At 48.5% G+C, this 20619-nt stretch overlaps 1 protein-coding gene across 4 annotated transcripts in view; it reads right to left on the bottom strand.

The window, feature by feature from the left end:
• The window catches only part of CCDC136 (coiled-coil domain containing 136), a 291047-nt gene that overhangs the window by 190395 nt on the left and 80033 nt on the right, over positions 1–20619 (bottom strand). For all 4 annotated transcript variants that reach the window (XR_012232949.1, XM_073579215.1, XM_073579213.1 and 1 more), the window contains exon 6: positions 19625–19736. Coding sequence is in view for 3 of the 4 variants with exons in the window: in XM_073579215.1 (XP_073435316.1) it covers positions 19625–19736 (112 nt within the window). In the remaining variant the exon portion in view is untranslated. The remainder of the gene's footprint in view (positions 1–19624; positions 19737–20619) is intronic.

Genomic DNA, 20619 nt, shown 5'->3' with positions numbered 1-20619 from the left:
GACTACGGTACACAAGATGAGGTGCAAGCAACAAAGGGTTAATTTATTTACGGGCAAGGAATGCAGTGTTAGGAAAGTGTAAACAGGGGTATGCAATGACATAAAACAATTTACAAAAGTGAGATTCTCTAGCTGGGTCATACAAATGGCGCGGAGCACCAACTATTACAGATCAGTGTATTTTGCAAAAGGCAAAACAATACAATAAAGTACAGTGTGCTGCTACTCTAACTCTAGCCTGACTGGCTACTCCAGCCGCACGGCTACCGTGCTCTGTCTATTGCAGCCTATCCTAAACCCTAAACATGTGCGCACACGAGGTTAACACTCACAGTAGTTGGTATCTCAGTTCATTCCCGGGGCCCCTGAAGCTTTGGAAGATGGTGCGCACTTCTTCCTGGAAGCTCTGTTTTCCTTGTGTGCAAGTTCAATGATGCTCCTAGGGACAATGGATTCCTCCTCTGGGTTCCTTTCTTGTCCTTTCCTCGTGGCTTCTCACGGTAAGACAGGAAAGTCACCTTTTAATCCCCAGAATAGTTTACAAAGTCACAGTCGCAGACTAAACGTTCTTTTCCTCACAGCTCACACAGGCACACCTTCTTCCTGCAGAAATCTCAGGTCTGTTCTCCACACAGAAAAACAGCCCCTCCCCTCTGTAGTCTGGCAGATTAAACCAAACAGCCTTTACAGCAGGGAAGCGCAGAATGTCCCACTGCTCTAACCAAGGAGGTGCTGTCTCTTAAAGGGGCAGATTGTCTCTACTGTCCATAGCACTGCCACCCCCTTACATGCCTCCCTTCTTAAAGATGGTCATCCTCGACCATCACAGCATCAAGGTTGTAGTGGAATAGAGACACTTGCAATGCGGAACAGCACCTATAGGGGAGAAAACACAAGCGGAGAAACAGACAGAGAACACTGTTCTATGTATCGGGCTGGTGGAACCCCTGCAGTAGACCTCTGGGATCTCCGGATGTCATGACTATCCTCCAGAGGAATGCTTGCTGCAGGAGTTGTAGTAAGCTCTTGTCTGGACTCATTGTCACGTGGCGGCAGTGGTACCTCCAGAAGATTACCATATCTGTCTGGCTGAGGGCCCCCCATGGTGTCAGGGCCGATCCACCATTCATCATTGATTTCACCAGCAGGCAAGACAGGTTCAGGAGGTGGAGCATCACCCTCAAGTGGCACTGGTACAGGATGGGCCTTAGACCGGCATGGCCGTAGCAGTTTCCTGTGGAGCACTCTAGGGGCGGACGCCCCATTCTCAACCTGCACCTTGTAGACCAGACCGTCAGCATACACTCGCTCGATGACTTTGTAAGGCTGTATTTCCCATCTCTCGCTTAGTTTATCTTTGAGGTGTTTCTCTCTGACTAATACTCGGTCCCCGGGCCGGAGCGGTATCCCTTGAATAGGTTTACAGCCCATATGTTCATTCTCCTGTAGCTGCTGACCCACCAACCGCCGTATTGTTTGCAGTCGTTTCTGTTGTTCTTTCACCCATGAAGTGACATTTCGCTCCGTCAGCTCCTCTGGCTGTTCCAACTTCAATTCAATGATCTCTTGTCCAGCTCTTCCAAACCCGTGGTGGAATGGACCCGATTGTTGTAGGTCCAGACCAACTCTGGCAGGAAATCTGGCCAGCATGCCTTCTTGTCCTCTTCCAACGTCCTCAGCATTTGAAGTAAGGTCTGGTTGAAGCGATCACATGCTCCATTGCCTTGAGGATGGTAAGGGGTGGTCCGGGACCACTCGATGCCATACAAACGGTACAGTTCTTCCATCACCTTGCCTTGGAAACATGCACCTTGGTCAGAGTGGATGCGCTTTGGGCACCCATACACTCGGATGAAGTCTTGACAGATGGCCCATGCCGCCGACTCAGCAGTCTGATCTCTAGTCGGGGTGACTACCGCAAACTTGGAGAAATGGTCGGTCATCACCAAACAGTACTGTGGCCCTTGGGCTGAGTGTCCCATGAGGAGATAGTCGATCATCAGGACTTCTAGTGGTTCCTTAGTATGTATGGTCTGGATGGGTGCCCTTTGTTCAGTACTCTTAATGAGGTCGCATACCCGACATTGCCGGCAAACCTCTTCTACCAAGGACTCCAAACGGGGGCAGTACACGTGCCGCTGTAACTACTGGTAGGTCTTTGTGGACCCGAAGTGGGCTCCGAATTCGTGGGCATCTTTATCCACTTCTTGGGCCATTCCTCCTGGGATGACCACCTGCCACATTACTTCAGTATCCTTTGGCTGTTGTCTCTTGCGATATAGCACCGATTCTCGCACCTCCAGCCTATCTCACTGGTGTAAGACACTCTTCATCTCAGCATCCAGACTATCTCTCTCTTGTTTGCCTGGCTTCCGTGCTACCCAGCATTTCATCTGTCTCAGCCCTCCGTCTTCATCTTGAACATTTCCCCACTCTTCATTGGTTCTCCCCAGAGATCGGGGTAGTGCGCAGGCCTCCGTACTCGACTGGACCGCAACCACTGGGGGTCTTGAACTTACTGAAGTCTGGGGTTTCTTCCTCTTCGAGTTGTTCATCGAGATCCCCCACTGGAGTTTCCCCCATCACTTGTGACAAGCCATCGGCATTTGCATTTTCAGTAGCTGAGCGATAACGGATGGTAAAGTCAAACTTGGACAGGCGAGCCACCCACCGTTGTTCTAAGGCCCCCAATTTAGCATTCTCAAGGTGGACCAGGGGATTATTGTCCGTTTGAACTTGAATCTTGGTCCCTGCCAGGAAGCTCGCAAACTTCTCTGTCATGGCCCACATGAGGGCCAGGAGCTCTAACCGGAAAGAGCTGTAATCATGGGGGTTTCTTTCACTGTCTCGCAGGGACCTACTGGCATACCCAATGACTCTCTCATGTCCATCCTGTATTTGGGAAAGTACTGCACCGAGTCCATGAAGGCTACCGTCTGTGTACAACAGGAATGGTTGATTGAAATCTGCATAGGCCAAAATCGGGGCTGAAGTAAGAGCATTATTTATAGCCTGGAAGGCCTCATCTCGTCTCTAGTCCCAGGGGATGCACTGGGTCTTCGGCACTCTGGCGGTCCCCCTCAGCAGTTCATTCAGAGGACCTGCCACTTTTGCGAAATCTTTGACAAACCGTCGGTAGTACCCAGCGAGTCCAAGGAAGGCCTGGAGTTCCCGCACGGTTCGAGGAACTGGCCACTTCTGGATAGCAGCCACTTTTTCTGGTGAAGGCAGAACTCCGTCTTGTGACACTATGTGGCCCAGGTACTCGATTTCTCTCCTGAAGAGGTGGCACTTCTTTGGCTTCACCTTCAGGTTATGAGCCCGCAGTCTTCCGAGTACCTGTCCAAGCCGGGCAAGATGGTCTTCGAACGAGGCAGAGAACACAATGATGTCAACCAGGTAGATCATGGTAGCCTCGAAGCTTAAGTCTCCCAAGCACTTTTCCATCAGCCGTTGAAACGTGCCCGGAGCATTGGAGAGCTCGAAGGGCATCCAGTTAAATTCGATCAATTCCATAGGGAGGATGAAGGCAGTTTTTTCCTTGTCTTTCTCGACCACGGCCACTTGCCAGTATCTGCTTGCTAGGTCCAAGGTGGAGAATTACTTGGCTTTCCCCAATGCTGTCAAGGATTCCTCGATGCGGGGTAATGGATATGAGTCTCGCACAGTGCAGGCATTGAGTTTCCTGTAATCTACACAGAACCGGATGGTCCCATCCTTCTTCTTGACGAGCACCACCGGTGCCGCCCAAGGGCTCTGACTACTCTGCACTACTCCTGAATCCAGCATCTTCCTCAGTAATGTCTTCACCTCTTGGTACATCTTGGGTGGGATTTGCCGGTATCGTTCTGGAATTGGGCGAGCGTTCCCGGTCGGTATCTCGTGTGTATCGCTTTGGTACAGCCAAAATCTTCGGCGTGACGGGTGAATGCGGCCTGATTTTCCCACAGCATAGCTTCTATCACCCGCACACACTCAGGGCCAAGAGTCTTCACATCCACTTCCATTTGGTCAAGGATGATTAGCCCATTCCACTCCAGGGATGGCTTCTCTTCGAGCCCCGCAGCGACTGCCAGGGTCCACCCCGCACCTTCGATCGGCAATAAAGACATCACTTTCTGACTCACCACTTCGCCCTTGTGTAGGTACACCCGGGCCAGATCTGTCCCCCGTGGCAAGGTGACTTCCCCGGGGCCCACGTTCAATGCTCTTATGGGGAAGTGTCCGCGCTGAACCACAGCTATCGTACGAGCTATCATGACTTCTTGGTCTGCTCCTCCGCCTACCACAGGCTGAACTATCACCTCCAGCCCGTCAAGGTTGTGATGAGTCCCCACTGGAAGGTGTAATATACTTTCTGTAGGATTACAGACTCCTTCTCAGGGGCCCTGATGACCCCTACCGCCTGATAAGACGGCACACTCTTCTGCGTCCCACAGACGCGGATCAATCTCTGAAGGGCTTCTTGAGTAGGCTTGTGTGTGGCAGCCTTCTTCCAATAACTGGGTCCCTGTTTGGTGAACATTATCTGATCGAGTTCTCGTAGGATATTCATTCCCACTATTACAGGCACATCTTCTTTTATGGGCTCAGGGACTAGCAGGATCCCTTTCTTTCCTACTTCTTGCCCACAGATTCGAATGTTCATCCACACAACCCCTGTGACCGGAATCGGCTGTTGATTGGCAGCAAACAATCGGATCAATGTCTCCTTCTCTGGCTTAGCCAGGGCCTGAAAATGCTGTTTGAAATATGATTCTGGCATTGTTGTCACTTGTGAATCGGTATCTAGCAAGCAATCCACTGGAACGCCCTCAAATTCAGCACGCAGGAAGGGACTCCCAGCAATCAAGTGTTCATTATGATAAGGAGCGGCCTCTATTCTTGCTTCCCCCACAGAGTGCCGCGTTACTGCGGGAGATGGTAGTTTAACGGCGGCTGTTGCTGGCTTTGAGCATAATTCCGGCAGTTCCTGGCAAGGTGCCCTTGTCCTCCACATTCCCAACATTGGATGCCTCCTCTTCGCCGAGGGGCACCCCGATCCTGTCTTCATTCCTCTGATGCCTGGTGGGGAGGGAGCTTGCACCCACTGACCCCTTAAAGGTCGGGCAGAAGGATGGTTATATGAGTGCGTTGAGTCAGACTGTTGTTCTCCCATCTTTGCTCCATCCGTGTTAATCTATCTTGCATACTGACAAGAGACTGCTGCAAGTCGTGCACTACCTGGACCAGCGCCTCCTGATGATTTGGGTCCCCTCTGGTATTGGCATCCTGGAAACGCGTCACACCAGACGCGTAACTGTCTTCCTTGCTTTGGGCCACTGCTTCTGCCAGGATTTGACGGAATGAAAGAGCCAGATCTGCACAGACCCGTTCTGACAGTGCTCTCCATAAGGATGTGCTATGCAGTCCCAGAATGAATTGATCCCGGAGTATCCGGTCTTTGGAGCCCATGCCACCGAGCCCATCCATCTCTTTCCTCTGCACTTCTCTCAACACTTCTTGCAGTGCAGTCGCATACTGAAAGACCCCTTCTTCTTCCTGCTGCAGTCTAGAGAAAAATTTGGCGTGGAGGTGTCCCGCGCTAGCAGTCTCGCTGTACATCTCTTCCAGGAATTTCATTAACTCCTTCAGGGTACTACGGGTGAGTTCCGGCTATAGACAGACGTTTTTATGGGCCTCTCTCTCCAAGACAGTCAAAGCAATGTCCACTTCAAGGTCTGCGCTGATGTTATAAATCTTCAGGGTGCTTTGCAGCCGGAACACCCAATCAGACAGGGGCATATTATTGCCGTCAAATTTTGGAAGCACACTAAATATGGGAGTGTCATTGCAGGGGTTCCACCAATGCCCACAGCATCCCCACTAACACTAGTATTCTCGCCGTTGCTGCCTGCTGCCTGCATCTTGGTGATAGTCACCATGCTCGCCGCACCACTTGAAGCGATGGCCATGGGGCCACCACAATGCAGGGAGACTACGGTACACAAGATGAGGTGCAAGCAACAAAGGGTTAATTTATTTACGGGCAAGGAATGCAGTGTTAGGAAAGTACAAACAGGGGTATTGTTTTGCTGTGAGGCTGGAAACCTCCGGGAGCTGAACCCTCAGGACCGCGACGACGAACCTCCCCTAGGCGAGCTGACCAGGTGGACCACCCCCTATACAGGGAGTGTTAGGGGCAGACCCAAGGGAGACTATTGCCGCGGAAGCTGATACCCGGGGACAACCGGAGGATGACGTAGGCTCGGGGAGGACTGGAGAACCGGTGGGGAATGAAGACGACCACAGGGGAGACTGCTGTTGCCGCGAGGATGGAGGTGACCACCAGGAGGGATGCTGGAACATGTAGCAGAAGGGAAGCTGGAACAGGCGGACGAGGACAGGAACGGAGCAGACCTGGAAAGGAACACAAAAGGGTAACTGACAGGCAGACTAGCGGGAAGTCAGGAGGAGCACAAGGCACAGAGACAGACAGAGCGCTAGGAAGCGTGGACCCGATATCAGAGCACGAAGCACAATTGATAATCAGGCAGGGAGCCTAGGGAGAGGCTGCCTGATATAGGGCACGCAGGAGGACTTCCGGGTTAGGGAGAGGCGGAGTCTGGGATCTGAGGGATAGGACGCCTGGACAGGGGGGCGTGCGCCTGCGTACCTGGAGAGAAGCAGAGGAGGCGGGCCGAGAGGACCGGAAGTGCCTGGACAGCGTGGAGCCAGAGGGGAGAGCGGAGACCGCCGGCGTCATGGCAACAGGGGACGCAGCAGAGGCGGGCGGCACGGCGGCGGCAGGAGCAGGGCCCGAAGCAGGGTCAGGGCGCGCTGTGGCGGCAGCGGTCCGAGCGGCGGCCACAGAAGCCGGAGGATGCGCCGGGGAGGAGAGCGTGACAGTACCCCCCTCCTTACGCCCCCTCCTCTTAAGGCCAGAAAGGAATCGGGCTAGGATACGAGGAGCCTGAATATTCTCGCTGGGCTCCCAAGATCTCTCCTCGGGGCCGAATCCCTTCCAGTCAATTAAGAAGAGGGTCCTACCTCTGGATCTTTTCATCGCAAGAATGTCTTTAACTTCAAAGACATCCTGTGCGTACACAGGCAGGGGTGAGCAGCCAGTGGAAGAGTGAAAATGGTTCAGGATAACAGGCTTTAGGAGAGAAGCATGGAACGAATTAGGAATTCTCAGCGAGGCGGGAAGTTTTAACTTGTAGGCCACATCATTGATACGAGCCAAGACTTCAAATGGACCTATATACCGAGGACCCAGTTTGTACGAGGGTTGTTTTAGACGGACAAATTTTGAAGACAGCCATACTTTATCTCCGGGTTGGTACAGTGGAGAATCCAGACGTCTTTTGTCCGCATGTCTCTTGATCCTACCTTGAGCCAGATCAAGCACGATTTTGGTCTCCTGCCAGACCCTGGAGAACTCCTCGGTCAGAAGATCGGCCGCCGGCACACCCGAGACAGGAGGTACCGGCAGAGGTACACCTGGATGTTGTCCATAGACAATGAAGAAGGGTGATTTGGAGGAGGATTCACTGGTATGGTTGTTGTAGGTGAATTCAGCCCAAGGGAGTAGGTTGGACCAATCATTCTGGTGGGCGTTGGAAAAATGCCGGAGATAAGAAACAAGGATTTGATTCGTGCGTTCAGCCTGGCCGTTGGTCTGGGGATGGTAGGAAGAGAAGTCCAACGTTACCTCCATCATACTGCACAGGGCCCTCCAGAACCGTGAGGTGAACTGAACCCCTCTGTCGGAAACGATATGTTTGGGGAAGCCGTGAATCCGGAACACATGGGTGACGAAAATCTTCGCCAATTCAGGCGCGGAGGGTAAGCTGGGCAGAGCAATAAAATGGGCCATCTTAGAAAACCGATCCACCACGACCAAGATGACCGTGTGACCAGAAGACCGGGGCAGATCAGTAATAAAGTCCATTGCGACATGCTGCCAGGGGGCCGAAGGAATCGGAAGCGGGTGTAAGAGTCCGGAGGGTAGATGCTGTGGGACTTTGTTTCTGGCACACGATGGGCACGAGGCGATGAAGTTTCGGAGATCTTGACGAAGCGATGGCCACCAATAAAAACGAGAAATGAGAAGGAGCGTTTTCTTGAGGCCTACATGGCCGGCTAGTTTGGAGGCATGGCCCCAACGTAGTACTCGTCTCCTCTCACTTTCCTGCACGAAGGTCTTACCCGACGGTAATGAAGTCAAGTTAACGGGTGCGACCATGATAACTTTACTGGGATCCATGATGTGCGATGGCTCCTCTTCATGATCCGAGACCAGAAAGGACCGGGACAACGCATCTGCTTTGAGATTCTTGTCTCCAGGATGGAAATGCAGTTCAAAGTTGAAGCGGGCAAAGAATAGTGACCACCTGGCTTGCCAGGGGTTAAGTCTTTGTGCTGACCGGATGTATGTCAGGTTCTTGTGGTCGGTGTAGATTTTGAACGGATGCACAGCTCCCTCCAGAAGGTACCGCCACTCCTCCAGGGCCAATTTGATGGCAAGCAGCTCTCTGTCACCAATGGCGTAGTTCCTCTCTGTGGTGGAGAACATCTTTGAGAAAAAACTGCAGGTGAGCTGACGGCCGGAGGAAGATCTTTGGGAAAGAACCGCCCCTGCTCCGATGGCTGATGCGTCTACCTCGAGAATAAAAGGTTTGTTGATCTCAGGACGATGGAGGATGGGAGCCGTAGCGAAAGCTTGTCTCAAGGCTTGAAAAGCATCCTCAGCTTCCGAGAACCAGAGGTGAGTATTGGCTCCCTTTCGGGTTAAGGCGGAGATTGGAGCGGTCAAGGTAGAAAAGTGTGGAATAAACTGCCGATAATAATTGGCAAAACCAAGGAAACGTTGGATCGCCTTGATTCCCTGGGGACGCGGCCATTTGAGCACGGCGGACACTTTTCCTGGGTCCATACGTAGGCCCGAGTCCGAAATGATATAACCCAGGAACGGCAGAGAAGATTGCTCGAAGGCGCATTTTTAGAGTTTGGCGTAGAGACGATGTTCTCTTAATCGTAGTAAGACTTGACGGACGTCTTTTCGGTGGGCAGCCAGGTCCGGGGAAAATACGAGGATGTCGTCCAAATACACCACCACACAAGAGTAGAGAAGATCTCGAAACACGTCGTTGACAAACTCCTGAAACACTGCGGGAGCATTGCACAGGCCAAAAGGCATAACCAAATACTCGTAGTGGCCGTCTCGGGTATTGAAAGCGGTCTTCCACTCGTCTCCAGAGCGAATGCGGACTAGATTATAGGCCCCTCAGAGATCCAATTTCGTGAAGACTTGTGCTCCCCGTAGACGGTCAAATAGCTCCGGAATGAGAGGCAGCGGGTATTTGTTTTTGATGGTGATGTTATTGAGGCCCCGATAATCAATGCAGGGACGAAGAGATCCATCCTTTTTCTTGACGAAAAAGAAGCCTGCCCCTGCAGGTGACGACGACTTGCGAATAAAGCCTCTGGCCAAGTTTTCCTGGATATATTCGGTCATGGCCAGAGTCTCGGGAGGGGATAAAGGATAGATCCGACCTTGAGGTGGAGTCGAGCCTGGGACCAGATCGATTGGGCAATCGTAGGGTCGATGCGGGGGTAGAACCTCTGCCTCCTTCTTATCGAAGACGTCCGAGAAAGCCCAATAGGCCGATGGAAGATCAGTGGAGGCCAAAGTGAGAGGCGTGAAGTTCTTCGGTAGAACGGCAGACAGACATCGGTCTTGACAAGACTGTCCCCAGCGCAGGATGTCCCCAGAGCGCCAGTTCAAGGTAGGCTCGTGCGTTCTCAACCAGGGTAGGCCCAAGAGGATAGTATGGGATAGCGCGGGCAGTACATAAAAGACAATTTTCTCCCGGTGTAGGGCTCCAATCTGAAGTTCCACTTCTTCGGTGACCTGAGTAACGGACATCCGCAAGGGTCGGCCGTCGACCGAAGCAATCTGCCGAGGAGTCTCCAGGGATCGCACAGGGATCCGAAGTCTCTTAACCGCCTCGAACTGAATGAAGTTGCCCGCTGCGCCTCAATCAAGATAAGCCCACTCAGAGATACGTTTGGAGTCTATGTGCAGAAGAATGGAGAGAACCAAAGGTAGAGAGGAATCATAATCACCTAGGGAGGCCTCTCTTACCTGTCCTAGGCGGAGGCGTTTCCCAGGCGGCTAGGACAGGAACGGAGGAAGTGGGAAGCACTCCCACAATAGAAGCAGAGCCTCTGTTCGATCCTCTCTCTCCGGCGTTCTTCCACCGGTTTTAGCCGATCTACTTGCATGGGCTCCGGTGCAGGAACCACAGAAGACGACGCAGGACGGGAGCGGGGAGGGCTGCGTGCGACCGGAAGGACACGAGATCTTCTCTCTCTGGCGGCCTCGCGGGATCGCTCCTGGAATCGTAGATCGATGCGGGTGGCCAAGGAGATCAAATCCTCCAGGGAGACTGGAATATCACGGCCTGCTAACTCGTCTTTAATTCGAGCAGAGTCCCCGCCAAAAGGCTCCCACCAAGGCCTCATTGTTCGACCCCAACTCAGAAGATAGGATACGGAACCGAATGGCGTACTGACCTACCGAGAGCGCCCCCTGGTGGAGATTAAACAGCGCTTCGGTAGTAGAGGCTAAGGACTGGAGAACCGGTGGGGAATGAAGACGACCACAGGGGAGACTGCTGTTGCCGCGAGGAAGGAGGTGACCACCAGGAGGGATGCTGGAACATGTAGCAGAAGGGAAGCTGGAACAGGCGGACGAGGACAGGAACGGAGCAGACCTGGAAAGGAACACGAAAGGGTAACTGACAGGCAGACTAGCGGGAAGTCAGGAGGAGTACAAGGCACAGAGACAGACAGAGCGCTAGGAAGCGTGGACCCGATATCAGAGCGCAAAGCACAATTGATAATCAGGCAAGGAGCCTAGGGAGAGGCTGCCTGATATAGGGCACGCAGGAGGACTTCCGGGTTAGGGAGAGGCGGAGTCTGGGATCCGAGGGATAGGACGCCTGGATGGGGGGGGTGCGCCTGCGTACCTGGAGAGAAGCAGAGGAGGCGGGCCGAGAGGACCGGAAGTGTCTGGACAGCGTGGAGCCAGAGGGGAGAGCGGAGACCGCCGGCGTCATGGCAACAGGGGACGCAGCAGAGGCGGGCGGCGCGGCGGCGGCAGGAGCAGGGCCCGAAGCAGGGTCAGGGCGCGCTGTGGCGGCAGCGGTCCGAGCGGCGGCCACAGAAGCCGGAGGATGCGCCGGGGAGGTGAGCGTGACAGGTATGACATAAAACAATGTACAAAAGCGATATTCTCTAGTTGGGCTGTACAAATGGCACGGAGCACCAACTATTACAGATCAGTGTATTTTGCAAAAGGCAAAACAATACAATAAAGTACAGTGTGCTCCTACTCTAACTATAGCCTGACTGGCCACTCCAGCCGCACGGCTACCGTGCTCTGTCTATTGCAGCCTATCCTAAGCCATAAACATGTGCGCACATGGGGTTAACACTCACAGTAGTTGGTATGTCAGTTCATTCCTGGGGCCCCTGAAGCTTTACAAGATGGTGCGCACTTCTTCCTGGGAGCTGTTTTCCTTGTGTGCAAGTTCAATGATGCTCCTAGGGACAATGGATTCCTCCTCTGGGTTCCTTTCTTGTCCTTTCCTCGTGGCTTCTCACGGCAAGACAGGAAAGTCACCTTTTATTCCCCAGAATAGTTTACAAAGTCACAGTCGCAGACTAAACGTTCTTTTACTCACAGCTCATGCAGGCACACCCTTCTTCCTGCAGAAATCTCAAGTCTGTTCTCCACACAGAAAAGCAGCCCCTCCCCTCTGTAGACTTGCAGATGAAACCAAACAGCCTTTACAGCAGGGAAGCACAGAATGTCCCACTGCTCTAACCAAGGGGGTGCCGTCTCTTAAAGGGTCAGCTTGTCTCTACATAGCACTGCCACCCCCTTACATATGTTTGTGTGTATGTGTGCGTGATGACATGTGTATGTGTACATGCATGTTCTTGATGAAGTGTGTATGTGTGCACCTGTGTATGTGGTGAAATGTGTGAGTATATGTGGTGATATGTGTACATGTGCGTCTGTGTATGTGTACTATGTATATGTGCAACCATGTATGTGGTAACCTGCATGGGTGAGTGTGCACGTGGTGATTTGTGTGAGTATGAGTGTGTACATAGTGACATGAGTGTGTATGTGGTGATGTGTGCATCCGTGTACATGGTGACGTATGTGAGTTTGCGGTGATGTATGTATATGTGCGTCCGTTTAAATGGTGATGTGCATATGAATGCATTTGTATGTGTACATAGTGACATGTGTACTGTATGTGTGTGAGTATATACGTGGTGATATATGTGAGTTTGTGGTGACCTGTGTATGTGTGCATCCATGTACATGGTAACTTGTGTGTGTTTGTGTACATGGTGATGCTGGTACCTCTGTTGTGAGCTCATCTGTTCATTCATCTTTTGTGTCTGAGGATCTCCCTCTTCTGGTGAAGGAAGGTAGTGAGGCTGATTTAGATGAAAGAAACCAAACACCTGATCAGGTGGATGGTGACTGGGTAACGGGAACTTCAGACTCGATAAAAGGCAGCCGACGCCCTTCTGAGTCGCTGGTGATTTCTCTGCTGGATTCTTGGAGACCAGTCTGATTCCTGCTTCCCAAAGATAAGTTTTTGCTCTGCTATTGAACTTATTAGTTTTGGTTTTGTTTACTTTGTTTTTTGGAGTTCAGCCATCCTCGGCCGGGGGTGTGCTGGATTCTTTTTCCTTGATCAGTGTTCTCTTTTGCTCTGCTTCCAGAATATTCTGAGTGCTGATATAGGGTTTGAAATCTAGTGACTTCAGGGTCATTTTTGCTTATCAGTTGTGTTGGTAATATTTTTAGCAGGGTTTTCTCGGATTGCAGACAGCAGCTTTTCTGTCCTGTCCTTTTTAGTTAGCTTGGGCCCCATTGTTTGCTCAACCTATCTATCTATCTGTGTTAGTGTTTTCATCTTGCTTCACCGTCATTATATGTTGGGGGCTGCCTATTGCTTTGGGGTCTGCTCTGGGGCAGTCAGTTTTTCCCTTTTCTCTCTTTAGGCTTATGTAGATCTCCGGCTGTGACGAGGTGTCAAGGATCACCGTAGGAACACTCCACGGCTACTGCTAGTTGTGTGATAGGATTAGGGGTCTGCAATCCGCTAGTTTCCAACCTCTCTGATTTTCTGGGCTGAGCTTGTGTTTTGTTTTTTCCTCCTCGGTGACTCAATCATAACATACCTCTGTGGTGACGTGTGTACGTGTTGTAAGGCAGCGGTAGCACCATACGCAGTGAAGAGGCAGTGACCCACAAAATTCAAACACAAAAGTCTCTTTATTGTGTTATCTTCACAAATAAAAGCCCAAACCACACAAGTGCATATAACTTCAGTGCATATAATTAGTATCCATTTCACCATTTGCAGAATATATTATACAGCATCCTTGATTTTACAGACACTATACACGCCAGTCTTCCTCTGACTAGTTCCCGTGAGTGTCTATGCACCGTATCCAAAACTCTATTCACACAGCATTACATGTTGCAGGCACTACACACGCTCCTCTGACTAGTTCCTGTGGGTGTCTTACACCACTACATCACATTCTCTTTACTCACACAGCCGTACACAGTCCAGAATATCCTCCAGATTGCAGCCGGGCACCATATCCACCTGTTTTGCAATCGTTACACATGCCAGTCTTCTTTTGGGCACAGGACATCCACCTCCGGTTCACCTCCGGGTACAGAACTATCTACATCCGACACCAGTCACCGTGGACGACTTGCATCTCTGTGTATCCTGCGGGTTGCCAGGCCTCACTCTGGCCCTGACACACCTGAGACTCACTAAGCACTCACTTAGACCTACTCAGATCTCTCTAACCCTTTCCTGCAGGGCTTTTATCACAGAAACCTGTGGCTTTCAGCCACCTGGAAAACCTGGATCCAGAATGGACCAGACTGCAACACTATCATTATTATTATTATTATTATACATTTATATAGCGCCATTTATTCCATTTATTACATGGCGTTTTACATGTGAAAAGGGGAAATATAGACAAGTACAATAAACATGTGCAAGACATGGGACACACAAGTACAGAAGGATTGAGGACCCTGCCCACAAGGGCTCACAGTCTACAGGGATGGATGAGGATACACTAGGAGAGGGTAGAGCTGGTTGTGCAGTGGTTCAGTAGACTGAGGATCATTGTAGGCTGTAGGCTTGTTGGAACAGGTGGGTCTTCAGGTTCTTCTTGAGGGTTTCTGTTGTTGGTGAGAGTATGATGTGTTGCGGCAGAGAGTTCCAGAGTATGGGGGAGGCACGGGAGAAGTCTTGTATCCGGTTGTGGGAAGAAGAGATGAGGGGGGAGTTGAGAAGGAGATCTTGAGAGGATCGAAGGTTGCATGCGGGTAGGTACTGGGAGACCATGTCACAGATGTATGGAGGAGACAGGTTGTGGATGGCTTTGTATGTCATGGTTAGGGTTTTGAACTGGAGCCTCTGGGCAATAGGAAGCCAGTGAAGGGCCTGGCATAGGGGGGAGGCTGGGGAATAGAGGGGAGACAGGTGGATTAGTCGGGCAGCAGAGTGTGGGATGGACTAGAGTGGTGCCAGAGTGCTGGAGTGCAGGCCAGAGAGTAGGAGGTTGCAGTAGTCGAGGTGGGAGATGATAAGGGCGGGCACTAGTGTTTTTGTGGTTTCATCGTTGAGGAATGCGCAGATCCGGGAAATATTTTTGAGCTTGAGGCGGCAGGAGGAGGCAAGGGCTTGGATGTGGTTTGAAAGAGAGGGCAGAGTCAAGGGTCACCCCAAGGCACCAAGCGTGCGGGACTGGGGAAAGTGAGCAGCCATTGACATTGATGGATAAGTCTGGTGGAGGGGTAGAGTGAGATGGGGGAAAGATGATGAATTCTGTTTTGAGCATGTTCAGTTTGAGAAAGCGAGCAGAAAAGAAGGCTGCAATCTGTTTCAAACACAACATCCAGAGCTGGTTTTCCCTACCTTTGTCTTGCAAATTGAGATTCTGATTTGGCTTTTATCCTAAGTCATATTAACAGACTCGTTAAAGGGTTGATTGTGACTTGTAGGATCGCTACTACCAACAGGTGGCGCTATAGAGTTCAAGTCCTCTTCCTCTCTGGAGAGGCAGTTTGCATACCTTTGTCTTGGACACTAACATGTCCAAGACTAATACTAACTTTTATTATCAGTTTGCATTGCAGTCACAGCTACGACCGTGACTGTCATGCACACTTATGGCCTTCATACAACTCCATGCATATCCTGGGGAGACTACACTGCAACCCCTACCTGTGACATCGATCACTGCTTCCCCCATTGCAATCCCAGCTACACCTGTGACTGCAATGCATCCTCATAGCCTCAATACGACTCTGTGCATATCCTGGAGAGAACATACAGTGCCCCCTAGCTGTAACAGGGGTCACTGCCTCACATAGTGAATCCATGTACATGGTAACTTGCGTGTGTTTGTGTACATAGTGATGTTTGTGCCTTTGTGGAGACGTGTGTATGTGTGCATCCATGTAAAAGGTAACGTGCGTGTGTCTATGTACGTGGGGATGTTTGTGCCTGTGTGGTGACCTGTGTATGTGTGCATCCATGTACATGGTAACGTGCGTATGTCTGTGTACACGGTGATGTTTGAGCCTCTGTGTTGATCTGTGAATGTGTGCATCCGTGTAAATGGTAACATGCATGTGTCTGTGCACATGGTGATGTTTGTGCCTCTGTGGTGACCTGTGTATGTGTGCATCCATGTAAATGGTATGATTTAATGGAACTTTTAGTGGATTTTATGTGCTGCTTAACATGACAAACAATCACTCGTACATGAACAGATCACTGCTTTATTCATATCCCCAACGCGTTTCAAAGTGAAAATCACTTCTTCCTCAGGGGATGATATACCCATAGACACCGAAGCGTCACTCCGGAAAATCCCACCAAGACCACTTGTTGTAAAAAAATATATATCACATAAAGTGCCAAAACCAAATCTAAGTGTGCAATATTATATCTGTCATAACAATAATATAAAGAATCATATTCAATATTATGTGACAAAAGGTGAAAACTAATTAATAATAAGAGACAAATATGCCATATACTGTAATATAAATGTGAAGTCATGTGAAAAATACATAGCAGTGTACAAAAATAAATAAAAAATAAAAAAATATATATATAAAAATAAAAAAATAAAATCAGTACAAGACCAATCAATTCCATACATAAATTATAAAAACATATGTATTACAAGTGAAAATACAAAAAATATATAATAAGTGTATAATTGTCTTGTGGGGTAAGCCGGATTTGCGCCTGAATCGAGTAGATCATAGAAGGCCCGCAATGTGAATTCATCTTTCCAAACATCCAATCCAAACATAATAATAACTAAAAGACTGGTCCATAAGGATCCAGTTTCCCCTCCTGGCCATCCGATTGTTTCTGGTGTGGGGGGATTATGTGAACCCACGTGCAGGTTTATTGAGTATTATTTGCGTCCTCAGGTGGAGACGCTACCCTCACACATCAGAGATACCAATGATATTCTCCGCCGCCTGGATGGGCTGTTTGTGGATTCGGACATGGTCATCGTTACAGCGGATGTGGAGGCACTCTATACGAGTATCAGACATGAAGACGGTATGAGGGCTTCCAGATTTTTCCTTGAAAATAGTAACCTGGACCCAGACATGCGTGAGTTGGTATTGGAACTGTTGTAATTCATCCTTACCCATAATTTTTTTTACTTTTAATGATAAATATTTTTTACAGAGATAGGGGACTGCCATAAGAGCGGCTTGTGCGCCATCTTTTGCAAATTTATTTTTGGGTTTTTGGGAGCGTGATTTATTTTTGGATGGTGCACATGCCGCTCCCCAAATTATAGGATGGTTTAGATATATTGATGACATCCTTTTTATATGGCAGGGCCCCATTGTTGATTTGCATACCTTTATGACGGGATTGAGTTGCAATGATTCCAATATTCGACTCACGTATGTTTTCCATGAGAAAGAGATTTCTTTCCTTGATGTTACAATTAGGGTGCAGGATAATGGTTTGATATGTACGGATCTATATCGCAAGGAGACCTCTGTGAATGCCCTCTTACACGAGTCTTCCTCCCATCCGCGATCCACAATCAGTTCCATCCCGGTTGGTCAGTTTCTTCGGGCCAGGAGGATTTGTACTACTGATGATTTATTTGAAAAACAGTCAATGGACCTGGGGGGGAGATTTAGAGAAAGGGGATACAGCAATCGGGCAATTAAGAGAGGTTAAAAGAGAGCAAGAAGTTCTTCTAGGGCTGATTTTTTGATGAGAGGGGTGGGGGATTCAATGTCTGTGAAAACAGAAGCAGATTTACGTTTTATATCAACCTTTAACCACAGATGGGATGTGATGAGAACGATCCTTAATCGCCATTGGTCGGTTCTTCAAACAGACCCCATATTACACCAATGTCTTCCTAAACTCCCTTTGATGACGACACGAAGGAGTCAAAATTTATGTGACACTTTGGTTAAGAATCATTTTGTGAAAAGTACTCCTAGGTTGTTTGGTATAGGTGAACCTAGAGTGGGTTTTTACCCTTGTGGTGAATGTTTGGCCTGTAAAAATCTGAGACGTGCTACGTCCTTTTCTTCTTCTAGTGGCCTCAATGTTTTCAAAATTAGAAAACATATTAACTACAGAACCACATTTGTGGTGTACTATGCTACCTGTCCATGTGGACTAATATATATTGGTTTGACATCAAGACAGCTATGCATAAGAATAAGGGAGCATATCAGAGACATTGAGGCTGCTCGCGAAGTATTGGACATTAATACACTGAAGGCCATCCCTAAGCATTTTCGCCTCATACATGATTGCAATTCTTCAGGCCTTGTTGCCTGTGGAATTGATCGGATTAGTGCTGGCATCTGAGGGGGTGACCTAAAGCGTGTACTATCGCAACGAGAATTCCGGTGGATTGCGGTTCTTGATACCGTAGCCCCGGCAGGTCTCAATGAGTAATTGAGTTTTAGCTCGTTTCTTTAGGGTGATCTTTTGGTCTCCTTAGCATCCTGGTTTTCTATTAACTATGTGTGTCTCTTTTTTGTGCTTTGTCTCTTTTATACTAATTGTTTGTTTTTTCTAGTCTTTTAGTTATTATTATGTTTGGATTGGATGTTTGGAGAGATGAATTCACATTGCGGGCCTTCTATGATCTACTCGATTCAGGCGCAAATCCGGCTTATCCCACAAGACAACTTTACACTTATTATATATTTTTTGTATTTTCACTATACATATGTTTTTATAATGTATGTATGGAATTGATTGGTCGTGTACTGATTTTTTTTTTTTATATATTTTTTTATTTTTTATTTATTTTTGTACACTGCTATGTATTTTTCACATGTGTTCACATTTATATTATATGGCAGATTTGTCTCTTATTGTGAATTAGCTTTCACCTTTTGTCACATAATATTGAATATGATTCTTTATATTATTGTTATGACAGATATAATATTGCACACTTAGATTTGGTTTTGGCACGTTATGTGATACAGTATATATTTTTTTACAACACGTGGTCTTGGTGGGATTTTCCGGAGTGACGCTCCGGTGTCTATGGGCTGTTTCACAAGTGCGCTTATTTCCAGCTGTCCCTTACACGGAGCATTGCAGGAGGCGCTGGGTACTGACGTTTGCAGGCCGGTGACGTCTATGGACTAGCTGACGTGCGGCGTCATGTTACCATGCCACCGGTGATGTAATTTCTGGGGGGCGTTACCGGAAGTATGCGCCGTTGTTTGTGAACGGCGATAGTAATGCAGGTCATTGATACCTTCTGATTATGTTGGTGCATAGCGTTATGTTGCCATAACACTAGTGATGTAATTTCCGGGGGGTGTTACCGGATATATGCGCCGTGATTTGTGGACGGCAATATGGAGGGATATAAAAATAGGCCTGGCATTACACACAGTACCACACCTTGAAAAAGAGCAGCGAAACGCCCGTCGGTGGCGGGTGGCTCTGGTCCTGTTTTATATCGCTCATGGGTAAGCACTTGATGCATTTAATCATGGTTTATAACTAATTGTACTTTGACCAGTTCCAACTCTGGGGGACACTATATATACTGGCAAGTATCTTTATAATTAATTCCCATGGCGTTATGTTTACTATGAATAGCACTTTGGCACTTTATGTGAATATTTAATCAGTGACCTAGCCTACATTACCTAATCCTGTCTTGTATGTGTATGTACCCATTGTTTGTGGCATATATGTTTAATAAATATATATATATTTTTATACAATTTGGACTTTGTACTCCTCATGGTTTTTGTGGTTCTCCACTACATGAAATTAGACAACACTATGCAATATAAGAAATAACAAATGAGCAAACAGACAGCTACTGTATATTAAGAATAATGTGATATATGCAGAATGTATACAGATGCCTATAATAAAATGTCTTTAACGTCATTGTTGCTTTTTATTACCATATAGAACCAAACTAAATGAGAAATTTATATTGAGGCAAATACATAAAGGTTTACCTTTCTCCGCCCATTAGCAAGAGATGACTCTTCAGTTGACTGTTGCTCTCTTGCAGAATACTGCGTTCCATCTGGAGGTGCTGACACTGGTCTCGCAGGAACTGCAGCTCCCCTGTCATGGGGGCATAAAATATGAATCTAACTTTGAACTCAGAGCAGACATGACAAAAAATCATTGGAGCTCAGGGGGACTAGTTAAAGAGACATAAAAAGGTAACCACAATGGTAATACATAGTAATATTGGTTTTCATGGCTGTATTTGGAAGGTGGGCAATCCAGCATTTTGAGACTTATGTACAGTATATTTATTTTTGTGATGAATAAAAGAAATGCATTGTCAGTCTACATGTTGAAGAGGTTGAGTCCTTTACGATTCTTTCTTAAATTGTCCCAGTATGAAAGCTGTTGACACCTAGTGATCAGCTGTTAACTTTGAGGAAACCCAACAGTAAGTGCTCAATATTCCTACCTCAACAATGCAGGGTAGTAATGGAACAACTCCTGGTGATATAAACTATGTAGCAAATGTTATACTGACTCAAATAACACAGCAAGGTCATTAAAGATTAAATGTACAGTGGGTATGGAAAGTATTCAGACCGCTTTTAATTTTTCATTCTTTATTTCATTGCAGCCATTTGGTAAAATCAAAAAAGTTCTTTTTTTTCTCATTAATATACACTCTGCACCCCATCTTGACTGAAAAAATAGAAATTTAGACATTTTTGCAAATTTACCGTATTTTTCGCTTTGTGAGATGCACTTTTTTCCCCCCAAATTTGGGGGGAAAATAGGGGTGCGTCTTACAATGCAAACATACGTTTTCTGTGCTGCCACTGCGGGTGTCCGTTACTTGCTGCCACCGCGCTGGGTCCTCCGGGTGCTGCCGCCGCGCTGGGTCCCTCGGGTGCTGCTGACTCCGCGCTGGGTCTCCCGGTGCCTGCCGCTGCCGCCGCCGGGCTCTGTCCCGTGCTGCATGGGGGGCTCTGCCGTT

This window comes from Dendrobates tinctorius, unplaced genomic scaffold (assembly GCF_039654945.1).
Source record: "Dendrobates tinctorius isolate UK_male_01 unplaced genomic scaffold, ASM3965494v1 ptg000062l, whole genome shotgun sequence".
NCBI classification, from domain to species: domain Eukaryota; kingdom Metazoa; phylum Chordata; class Amphibia; order Anura; family Dendrobatidae; genus Dendrobates; species Dendrobates tinctorius.
This window is presented reverse-complemented; position numbering and strand designations above follow the sequence as displayed.